Here is a 12,852-nt window from a genome sequence, read left to right on the forward strand (position 1 = left end):
ATCGTCAGGACAAGTTGAAAAATCAGATCTAGCTTTGCATATTAACTAGTTTATCAACCATAAGGACATGAAAGCGGTTTATATTATTCCTTGTTCTTGTGGGACCCCCTATATTGGTGAGACTGGTCGCTCCATTAATCAAAGGATTAGTGAGCACGCAGTTGACCTCAAGCATAGGAGAACCAAGTCTTCCGCTTTAGCTGAGCATGCGGAGAGTACCAAACATCATGTTTGTATAGAGGAGGCGAGTTTTATTACTAAGGTTTCGCAATTCCATCACCGCAAATTTAGGGAAGCCCTTGAGATTGAGAAAAGACCGAACAATCTCAATAGAGAAGACGGATGGAAGATCAGTAGTTGTTGGATCCCAACCCTCTCTTCCTAGTCATTTTCTTCCCTTCCTCCCCTCCCTCCTTTTTTAGCTTGTTTTCCCGTTTCCTTCTCTCATGGGCCTTTAGTCTTTGATGAGATTTTGAGTCCTCACCCTCTCCTCTTAGTCGCTCTTCAAGGTTATGTTATTTATTATAAGATATTTATATAGGATATTTAGGTTATAAGTATACATCTTTATTAATAAATTTAGGAAATATTATTATGATAACACTATTATATTAATTCTTTCATAACTCTAATAATAATTCTATACCTTGAAATCAATTTAGGATAATATGATAGTTTAACCCTTATATATATATATATATATATATATAGATAGATAGATAGATAGATATATTATCATAAAATAAAATAAATAAATAAATAAGAAAAATTTTAATATTTTTTCTAACCCCCTAATATTTTTTCTATAATATCTATCAATAACTACTAATTTAAAAATGATTTTATTTTATAATTTATTTATTTTAATATATAAAATAAGTTCCTATATATATATATATATATATATATATATAGATATATAGATATAGATATAGATATTTATTTATTTATTTATACATATATATATATAAAACTAACTATCTATACTTAATAACTTTTTAAGTAACTATTAATTTAAATTAATTTATTTATTTTATGATATATTCTTTACTCTATTTAATAAATTTTTAACTAACTACTAATTTAAATTAATTAATTTATTTTATGATATATTCGTTTATAGTCCCTTTAACCTCGATTTTAATAAGAATATAACTAACTAACAATTTGATATTTATTTGAATTAACTTAATTATTAAAATATAGGTCTTGCCCTTAATCCTGTCCAACTAACCGTCTCTTGGTCAAATTTAGTCGTTGCTTGGTCAAGAAATATAGTCGTTGGATGTTCTACTCTGACTATTTAATATGCAAAGCTAGATCTGATTCTTCAACTTGTCGTGATGATGTACCAGACTGGTTGGTTCGAAACACGTCGACAAATGAAATCTCATGTGATTTACCCCGAAGAATCTCTCATAAATTTGATAGGATCACATAAGCCTCAATTCAACAAGAATATGAACTTATTAGAATTGGAATAATCTCAAATCCCTAGGAAATTGGTGGGTCATGGCACTAATCTAATTTAACTTGAGAAAAAAAATACACATCTTATTGTAAAATGAACCATTTTGTTAAATAAAAATTTTCTTATATATTAATTTCCCCATCTAATTAGAATATGAATTTATTAGAATTGGAATAATCTCAAATCCCTAGGAAATTGGTGGACTGGGAGCCACTTGGCACAAAGCTAATTCTTTAATTTATTAAAAGTCAATGCAGCCTAACAAACTATGTAACAACTATTGATAAGCATTCAGATGAAACATATGTTGAGCATCTTCCCTTGAGAATCAATTTAGACCATCATTAAAAAAATAAAAATTAAAAGACAACACATCTTGATCCACCTTAAGTTGAAATAAGAAGCATTAGGTTGAAGATAAAATATTTCTTTTGTCTTAAATTTTTTTTCTTAAAAGTGTCCTTCATGTCATAATGACAGTTGATGTTTCTCATACAGTATTAATGGAAAAAAAGATTTCCAAACATATACTATTAATAGTAAAAGGAATTTCCAAACTATGTTAATAAAAATAGAGTAAGAAAATCTTCATTTCAATTTAACTATATAGACACACTCTTATGAATTATATATTTTTTCATTTTTGTGATGTTAAAAATATTCTCTTAAAATATATATTTTTTATTTTTTTATAGTACAACCACATTAAAAATATTAATGTGGTTGATATAACAGAAAGCTTCATGAATATAACCAGAAAAACCATTGCAACACAAAGAAAGTCTTACTAATGCTCAAATTTACCTAATTACCCATGTATAAAAAGGTTATGGGTCAACTTTAACTTAAGAAATAAAAATGAATTATAAATGAATGTTATAAATAATAATGAGAAATTTATCATGAATGAACTTATTAGAATTGGAATAATCTCAAATCCCTAGGAAATTGGTGGGTGGAGAGCCAGGTACGAATCTAATTTTTTAAATTTATTAAAGTAATGTACCATTTTCCTAAATAAAATTTACTTATATATAAATTAATGTTATAAATAATAATGGGGAACTTATCATAGAGGAACTTATTAGAATTGGAATAATCTCAAATCCCTAGGAAATTGGTGGGCATGGAGCCAAGTGGAAGGAACCTAATTTTTTAAATTTATTAAAAGTCAATGCAACCTAACAAACTCTTTAATATACTACAATTAAGATTAAGCATATGTTGAAAAAAAAAAGTCAAGAAATCCTCATCCATTTTAAGTTGAAATAAAAAGCCTTACGCAAAAATAAAGTTAAAAAATCTTCATTTCAATTTAACCTTATAGACAAACTCTTACAAATTATATATTTTTTCTTTTTGTGATATTAAAAAAACTAAATATAAAATTAAAAATAAAAAATAAAAAATAAATAAATAAATTATCTTAAAATATAAATTTTATATTTCAATTAAATCACGATTTCAAAATATTCATCACATTATAAATTTATTAATTTTCTAACAACTTAAAATTAAGGAAAATCTTTCGATAGAAATCACACATGAGAATTTTTTTTAGATTCATCATCAAAACTAAATTTTTAAACAGTTCACTTCATTCATACGTATATATAAAACAAAAATTTTACCCCACCATCTAATCAGATAAATGGGAAAAACACCTACTTTTTAAATCATAAACCATTTAAAAAAATTATATAGATATTTTAATTTAATCATACATGGGCTAGAGAGAATCCATAACGGTGCTTGGGCAATACAATTCATCATTTGGCATGGTTAGATTGTACTGCCACCACCATCTAATCACATAAATCGGAAAAAAACCTATTTTTTAAATCATAAACCATTTTAAAAAATTATATAAACATTTAAATTTAATCGTTGATGGGCTAGAGAGAATACATAATGGTGCTGAGGCAATACAATTCATCACTTTGGCATGGTTATAACTTCCTCATAATGGTCAAATAGCCAAAGCTAATTCATCTAGTAAATCACCATAAATAAACAATATTCTTGCAAACAAATAACACCGCCTTACATGATTCGACCGCTTTGCTCACAGAACATTTCGCAGACAGTACCAACACATATTCGATTCACTATAACATTGTAATATTTAGTCCCTCGGATCCAACTACGTCTCTCACTCGGATTCGGCTCCGACAATCTAATTCAGTACACGGTGCGGTGGGCAATATGAGTTATTGCTGCAGGGGAACGCTCTTGAGGACCACTGTTTCGACGGTGAGGCCTGGCCCGAATCCAAACAGAACTCCCACATCCAAACCTTCTCCGGTTGTCGAACACCCATTCTGCTGAGAGGACTTCCTCATCTCGTCCAAGATGAAGTGCACGCACGCGCTTGACATGTTTCCATAATCGCTTAGTACTTGCCTCGTTGCTCTCAGTTTCTTGGGATCCAGATTCAGCTTTGCCTCCACCTGGTCCAGAATTGCAGGTCCTCCGGGATGGGCGATCCAGAACAACTGGTTCCAGTCAGAGATTCCAAACTGCTGGAAGGCCTCCACCAGACTCTTTTCTATGTTCTTGGAAATGAGCCCCGGAACGTCTTTGAGAAGGTGGAAGGTGAGTCCGACCTCTCTCAGGTGCCCGTCGATGGCTCCGTCGCTGTCGGGAAGAATGGTCTGTGCAGTCCACATCAGCTCGAAACAGGGCTTCTCCACTTGAGGGACGGGATCGGCTCCCACGATGAGCGCAGCCGCACCATCGCCGAAGAGGGCTTGGCCGACCATACTGTCGAGATGAGTGTCAGAGGGGCCGCGGAAAGTGACAGCCGTGATTTCACTGCAGACGACCAGAACCCGAGCTCCCCGATTGTTCTCTGCCAGATCTTTAGCCACACGGAGAACGGTGCCTCCAGCGAAGCAACCCTGTTGGTACATCATGACTCTCTTAACGCTGGGGCGGAGGCCAAGAAGCTTTGTCAGCTGATAGTCGGCTCCGGGCATATCGACTCCACTGGTAGTGCAGAAAATGACATGAGTAATCTTGGATTTGGGCTGCCCCCATTCCTTGATGGCCTTAGCAGCCGCTTCTTTTCCAAGCCTGGGCACCTCCACCACAACCATGTCCTGCCGTGCATCCAGCGATGGCGCCATGTACTCGCAGACGTTGGGATTCTCCTTCAGAATCTCCTCCGTCAAATACATGTATCTCTTCTTTATCGCCGATTTGTCGCCTGCAACATAAGCCAGATCAGATACACATCGCAGCCTCATCATATGAACATAATAATATAACCAGATTTCAGATCAAATGATATTACAAAAATGAAATCATTTGTGAAATTTCTTACACATTCTTCTGAATTTCTCCTTGAGCTCTGTCATATGCTCACTGTTGGTGATTTTGAAGTAGTAATCAGGGTAACTGCTCTGGTCGACAGCATTGGGGGGCGTTGCAGTGCCGATAGCGAGGATGGTGGCAGGGCCATCTGCTCTCTGAGCCTTCCTGAATGCCTCTAGATCCAAACCCAAAGTCTCAGCCATGATTGCTCGCTTTGATATTCTAGTAAGCAACGACAAGAATCAGGCACGCTTGCTTCCTTCCTTGAAAGAAGGAAGGAATGGAGTAAAAGTTATATAGCGCAAACTCCAGCTACTTGCTCTGCCAAGAGAAGAGGTTGCCAAGAGTAGAGGTTGGACTGTAAACACGTAACCCCCACACTTCCTTGCGAAGGATTCGTCGTCCTTGTCTAACCATAGGTACAAAGAAAGGAAGGTAAGAGAAATCATGTGCCCGCGAACTTTGAAAGACGAGTAGCTAGAATGTAACGCACGTGCCTGGAGACTGCAAGTTGACCGTTGGACGCGTCGTTGCCCGCACTACCAGACAAAGAAACCTCAAAACATGGTTAGAATTCAATATGGTAGCAGTGGCACATGATGAAGTAGTTGAAATATCTCTATCAACCATTTTTGTCATATGGGGTAGATATCATATAAATATGTAAATAGTGGTTGTAGGGCGTTAATTGGAGAGAGCAAATTAGGATGATGTATATTCATTCCCCTGGAGCGTTCTTGCGTCATTTGGGCCCTTTCAACTGTGCAACTTGTGCACTTATCTGGTTTCGTGGTGAATATTTTATTATGGCTTCGTGGTTGACATTGTAGTTTCCTTGGATTTTAACTTGACTCTAAAATTCTTACTTCTCTCAATTAACTTAAACCAATTTATTATATACAATAAATATGGTTCAAAATATAGATACATTCAAAATATAGATATAAAAATGAAATTTATATATTGAAGCATGATTGTTTCAGTAAAATGGTACATTAATGGTTGTTATAGAACAATTGTTAATTGTTGATAGGATCCACCTTTTGTTAGCTTCTTTGAAATGTCAAGAATATCCTCCCATGGTAACGACCTCCATACCTCCATAGCTTCAAGTCATTCAAAACCTTGATCATGCTTTTGAAAATTTGAACATGGCCTCACTTAAGTTAGCAAGAATGTCCCCTCCAAGCAAGTTTGTGAAAAGGAAAACAATCCTCCACCCTCTAGACTTGTAAACATCTTTTTGTTAGCTTTTTCGATATTCAATGTCAAGAATATCCTACCATGGTAACCACCTCCATAGCTGTAAGTCATTCAAACCCTTGATCATGCTTTTGAAGATTTGACCATGGCCTCACTCAAACGAGCAAGAATGTCCCCTCCAAGCAAGTTTGTGAAAAGGGAAACAATCCTCCACCCTCTTCCTCTAGACTTGTAAACATCAATTGAAACCAATGATCCTCATGCCATATTCTTGATTTTGTGATTTAGTTGTGTTACAATCAATAAATGGAACTCAAAGATTTAAACTTGCTCCTTTAAGATATATGGAAACATTTTCCTTTTTCTATTTGTAGTAGAAGCATTTTTGTATTTATGATTATTTTTAAAGAAAAATGAGATTTAGTCTTTCAATCATCACAATATTTTATGGAAGAACTATATTTCAATTATTAGTTTCTTGATTTCAATGGTTAGTGTTTTCCATAATCTCATCATAGCTTCATCTTCCCCATTTTCTATTGCCTTTTTGGAATAGAGTTACTATAAAATATATATATATATATATATATGAAGTAGTGTTAGGTTGCAAAACAAAGATGAAAAAATAAGTATGAATTGGAATTTTTATTTAGACGATACATATATAAATAGAATGCTTGTGACCATTGGACTCCAAATGATAGTTCATGTTCCACACCATAACCCTAAAGGATTAGCTCTCCAACATTTCCACCTTAACACGAAGGGGTGTGTGAGGCAAATGATTAAATGTGGTTTCTGAATCAAGTGGTCTAAGAAAGACCACAAACCAAATGGGTAGAAGAACCTAAAGTCACTTCTACTGAATGGTGGTTTAAGAATGATCACCAACTCTCGAGCACATCTCTAATGCTCAGTGGTTCCCATAATATTTTGAATTTTTCCTAGAAGTTGACGTCTTCAATTAATTGGAAGTGCTCACAAATGGTAATTTGAAGATAATTGCAAACAAAACTTCGCTCTAAGGCTCAACAATTCCATAGCATTTTTAGATTTATCTAGAAGTTGTTGTCTTATCCTAATTAGAATTTCTCACAAATGGTGATTTCAAGATGATAGGAAACTGATGTATGTTTGAAGATGACTGCAAATTGAAGCACACCAATAAATTTGACTATGACTACAACTTTGACTCTAGCTCAAGCTTGAGGCTCTAGTTTTGGATGTGTCTCAAACTCACCTGTGCATGCTTGATTGATAGGGCTTCAAAACTAGAAGTTGCATTGTCAATCTTTGGTATTATTTCCCTTGTTAAATACAAGGTGAGAAGATGAAAATCTATTCACTCCAATATGTGTTAATACTCAAGAATGAATTCTATGGTATGATTGATATATCTCCTTGGTTGTTGAAGACCATTGCCAAGAAACAATCCATCTAATGTGAATGTTTTTCCTTGCAAGGTTCTTGTGACTAGAACATTTGTCTAAATGATGAGCTTATTTTCCGAGGGTGAAGATCAAAACATTGATCTTTCATGTGACCAACTTGATGACAATAGTGACATTTGAGAATTTTATGTGGAATTGGAGTAGGTGAAGATAAGCGTTATTGAAGAAACCCAGCACTCTGAAATTGGATTGGTTTAGAATAGTTTGGAATGTGAAAAGTCACTTCCTTTTCATAGCCAAGATTGGTTCTATGCTTGTTTTTGATGACTTTTTCCCAAGGTTTGATGATATGCTTGGGAAGTGTAAGAATTTTTTTGCATCTTTATTTGAATCTACTCTTGAAGTGGCATCACAAATATAATCATGTGATGGGCTTTAGTGGAAGTCTTTTTCAAAGTCAAAAATAGAATTATTTTGAACAAAAACCATCATTGGATTATAGACCAAAGATGAAAGAATAATTATGAATTGTCAATTCATTATATGATATAGATATAAATATAATTTTTATGATCGTTGGACTCCTCTTCCAATGTCTCATGCACTCCCAATAATTCCACGCCATAACCCTAATGGATTATATGCCTAATAGGTAGCATAGTTAAGTTTCTTGAAGCAATAGATACAAAAAGATGCTAGTACTATTGTGCTCATATCTATATTAAGGTATCACTAGATAAAGGTATCATAATGTCCATCCTTCTTTAGCTAGATGGATGGACTTTTCTCAAAGAATTCAATTATGAAAATTTGCCTTTTAAGTGTTACTTCTCATGCATATGGGAATTTTTTGAAGCATTATCATCATGATTCTCCTCTTCCAAATCCAAATCTCTCTTAATTGACTAATACAATCCTCGGAGGAAGCTTGAGCGAAGCAATAAAAAAATCACTCCCAATTTAAGCTAGCCATAAAAAACAAGAAGAAACAACAAATTTAGTTGAAGAATCATAAAGCACCAAAGAATGATGCCTCTTGCTACAACTTCTTCCATGCCCTAGGAATCTTAGAGGCCTTCGTAATGTTCAATAAGGAAGGGGAGATCCAACCTCAAGACTGAATATATTGATAAATTTGTCTAAGAGAAGATATGATTTAGAAAAATATTAAAACAAAAGAAGCCATGACATACACACAATACATAGGATATTTACCCTAGAATCCTTTAATCAAGAAATTAACCATTAAACTTAGAACCATACTTCCCTCTCTCCCATTATATTAATAAATAGTTAAAAAGAAAATATCTAGGTATTCCATTGCATCACTCAACCACAATCTAAAAAGTGGTATTACATTACAATCATAATCCCTTAATTGGGATTAGATTATAGTACACCAAAACCATTAGTTGAAAAAGAAAAAAAGTGTATCCTCTCATGTTGTGTTGGGATGCCCAATGTACTTACATGCAAACAATAATACAACACATATCCAACAAGAGGAACCCCCCATGATCCAAATATGTAGTAATCCATGAAGTAATGACAAGCCTTCAAGTAGATCAAAACAACCCCATTCCACTATAAGGGAAGATTGCCATACGCAATCCCTAATGATAAACAACAGGGCATTCAAACTACCCATAATGAACCAAAGTATGATCAATTGATCAACAATTTCTAGCAACAATGATAAAAGAGGAGAAAAAGAATGGAAATCAAATGACAAATAAATAATTCTTAAAGATACATTAAAAAGTATTCCACCTTACCCCTCCACTCCACCCTCCTAATGAAGGAAATCCAGTGGGAAGTGAAAGGAAAATGAAGCAACAAGGGACATTACCTTAGTTATTCAAAACTATTCTTTAAGCTACGAGAGATACATCTCAATCACAAGGGATTCACCGGGGGAGAAATATCATATCACATGTAGTCATATTGGGGATATATTTGAGGGGAAAATGACATAATATATTCAGTATATAATAGTGGGTAAAGGGTTTTTATATTCACAGGTATAAAAAATGGAGCTCAAAGTCAGTGAAAAAATATTAAACGGTATAAAAAATGTTAATGAAAAAATGGATATGTATAATATCTAGTAGGGATTTTTTAAATTGGAAAGGTGGGTTTGTATTGGCAGGGGGTTAAAAAATGTGATTTTTAGAGGTATTTTCCAATATATAGTCAAATTAAGGGTATTGTTTAGTATGCCATGAACGCAGGTGATATGTGAGAGGTTCATTGAGTGAATATTTTGATAAATTTTTCTAAGAGAAGATATGATTCAGAAAAATATTAAAACAAAAGAAGTCATGACATACACACAATACATAGGATATTTACCGTAGAATCCTTCAATCAAGAAACTAACCATTAAACTTAGAAGCACACTTCCCTCTCTTGCATTATATTAATAAATAGTAAAAAACAAGATATCTAGGTATTCCATTACATCACTCAACCACAATCTACAAACTGGTATTACATTACAATCCTAATCCCTTAATTGGGATTAGATTATAATACACCAAAACCATTGGTTGAAAAAGAAAAAAAGTGTATCCTCTCATGTTGTGTTGGGATTCACAATTTACTTACATGAAAACAATAATACAACACATATCCAACAAGAGGAAGCCCCCATGCTCCATATATGTAATAATCCATGAAGCAATGACAAACCTTCAAGTAGATCAAAACAACCCCATCCCACTATAAAGGAATATTGTCATATGCAATCCCCAATGAAAAACAACAAGGTATTCAAGCTACCCATAATGAACTAAAGTATGATCAATTGATCATCAATTTTAGCTAGCAACAATGATAAAAGAGGAGAAAAAGAATGGAAATCAAATGATGAATAACTAATGCTTAAAGATACATTAAAAAATCTTCCACCTTACCCCTCCACTCCACCCTTCTAATGAAGGAAATTCAATAGGAAGTGAAAGGAAAATGAGGCAAAAACGGACATTACCTTAGGTATTTAAAACTAGCCTTTAAGTTAGGAGAGATACATCTCAATCACAAGGGATTCACTGGGGGAGCAATATCATATCACATGTAGTCATATTGGGGGATATATATTGAGGGGAAATGACATAATATATTCAACATATAATAGGGGGTAAAGGGTTTTTACAAGTATAAAAAATGGAGTTCAAAGTCGGTGAAAAAAATATTAAAAGGTAAAAAAAATGTTAATGAAAAAATGGATATGTATAATATCTAGTGAAAGTAGGGATTTTTAAATTGGAAAGGTGTATTGGGTTCGTTTTGGTAGGGGGTTTTAAAAAATGTTATTTTTAGAGGTTTTTTCCAATATATAATCAAATTAATGGTATTGTTTAGTATGCCATGAACCCACATGATCTGTGAGAGGTTCATTAAGTGAAACCTCTGTGATCTCAATCACATCTCAATTATCCTCTCTCTAATATAAAACAATAAAATATATAATCTAAATTTCAATATGTATCATGTTATATGTTAAATCTTATGTATGCATCTTCTCTAGATCTCTCTTTACACTACAAGAAATTACAGAAATATGAGAAAGAAAATGCACTCTTAACTCAATCACTCTCTAAACCATTCCAAGAGAAAAATATTTGTTATACCAAAAATTATACTCTTACTATTTTTTACTCTACCATATATAAGAAAAATCATTATATATTTTATTATGAAAATTTAATTATTTCTACAACAATAATAACATCATTTTCTAAAAATATTGTTTAATAAAAAATAAAATATTTTAAACATTTTTATAATACATTAACCTAAATGCATGTTAAACACCAAAACTTAAAATGTAAAATTATTAATATTTAAAATACCCCAAATTAAATAAACATACATATATATACTCTTTCTAACAAAGAATTAACGTCATGAAAAACCTTCCCATCTCCCTTGACATCTTCAAAGGGAAGGATAATTAACCACCCACCATAGAAATAACCTCAAAAATATCAATGAAAATGGAACCCACAATACCTCTTGTGGACTTCACAAGAATGTCTTATCAATTAAACTATATCTCTATATTATATTATTTACGTCAATAACAATTTATTAAATAAGTATAATTCAAATGTTATTATAAACTCTATATTATTTATATGTAATTTGTTATAACCAATTATTAAATAGGTATAATTAAAGTGTTATTATAAACTTTACCAATGTTAAAAATATTCCCAACAATATAACATGAAACTTGTACATTGACTTTAAATCTTATAAATTATTTTTTATTTTTTTTAAATATTTTATGAATTAATTTTTAAAATACATTTTAGTTTTTCCAAAATATTTAGCTTTATAATATTTTTAAAAATATCCATTATACACTAGAAAATATATTTCACTTACAAATTTAATTAATAAATTTTTATTTTCCTTAAGTTATGAATTAATTTTTAAAATACACATTACTTTTTCCAAAATATTTACTTTATGATATTTTTAAAAATATCCATTATACATTACAAAACATATTTCCCTCAAGGTTTATTTTTATTAATAAAAGTTCTTACCTAAAACCTTAAAAAAGTATATATCACTAAAATACTCATACCCATACCCATTTCTTTGATCATTCAATCATAAATCGTTGTATCGGAATGTTGTATGGATATATTAATAATCAAGCCACCCTAAAGTGAGGGAGGTGAATTGTGGAGGATACATTGTAGAAAGGGAGAAGATTACAATATCATGTAACATACAAAATTTCGATATGAAATTTGTAGAAAATCAATTTATTGTTTAATTAACTAAAATCAAATTATCTTATCAAAATTAAGCATATGAAATTCATAATAACTAAACCAATTTGATGGACAACATTGTAAAGTTTAAAAATGGAAAAATAAACATTAAAAGATGTTATTTGGCTTTTTTTTTTTCTAGATTAATAGATATAATTTTAAACAATAAATAACTTATATATCTTAATTTATGTTTATTTTTTCACAATTACTTAATACAATTATAAAATTACTATGTAGATATCAAATATTAAATGACATCATGTTTAATTTTTCAATTTACCTAATACAATTATGAAATTACTATGGAAATGATCAAATAGCAAATGACATCATGTGAATGCATAGATTTTTAAAACTATAACAACGATATAAACTAAATGTTTGGTAAACGCCAATAAAAATCAAAACACTTTCTTTATTACATATCTGTGGTTACTCAAAAAAAACTAATTAAATTCTAACTTTTATTATTATTATTATTATTACAAAAACAAAATTAATATATAAGTTAAGGAAAAACATGAAATAAGATTCTTAATTATGGATAATTATCTCTACTTTACTATGAAGATTTTTATTTCTAAATAGATTTTGTTACAATACCATGGCTTATTGATTCCACTTGTCAAAAAAATCATATCTTGACACTTGTTCATATAACATATTTTTTAATTAATTA

The 12,852-nt window shown here is 31.6% G+C and overlaps 1 protein-coding gene across 1 annotated transcript; it reads right to left on the minus strand.

Annotated features, from left to right (window-relative positions):
- Positions 1-3,434: 3,434 nt before the first annotated feature.
- On the minus strand, positions 3,435-5,179 carry LOC149190217 (chalcone synthase 7-like). The gene is made up of 2 exons (XM_089412078.1): positions 4,797-5,179; positions 3,435-4,679 (listed from the first exon to the last, which is right to left on the minus strand). Exons 1-2 carry the CDS (start codon positions 4,987-4,989, stop codon positions 3,682-3,684), a joined length of 1,191 nt encoding a protein of 396 aa, XP_089268204.1. The 5' UTR covers positions 4,990-5,179; the 3' UTR covers positions 3,435-3,681.
- Positions 5,180-12,852: the final 7,673 nt, after the last annotated feature.

Source organism: Pinus tabuliformis, chromosome 3_1 (assembly GCF_031772625.1).
Source record: "Pinus tabuliformis cultivar Carrire ecotype Pingquan chromosome 3_1, CPIR1, whole genome shotgun sequence".
NCBI classification, from domain to species: Eukaryota; Viridiplantae; Streptophyta; class Pinopsida; order Pinales; family Pinaceae; genus Pinus; species Pinus tabuliformis.

What these genes read in the sequence shown, in the direction of transcription:
- LOC149190217 (XM_089412078.1), bottom strand. Translation starts at nt 4,989, where the DNA reads ATGGCTGAGACTTTGGGTTTGGATCTAGAGGCATTCAGGAAGGCTCAG. An exon ending in GGAGAAATTCAGAAGAATGT is followed by an intron (nt 4,680 to 4,796) that starts GTAAGAAATTTC and finishes CTTATGTTGCAG; the next exon opens with GCGACAAATCGGCGATAAAG.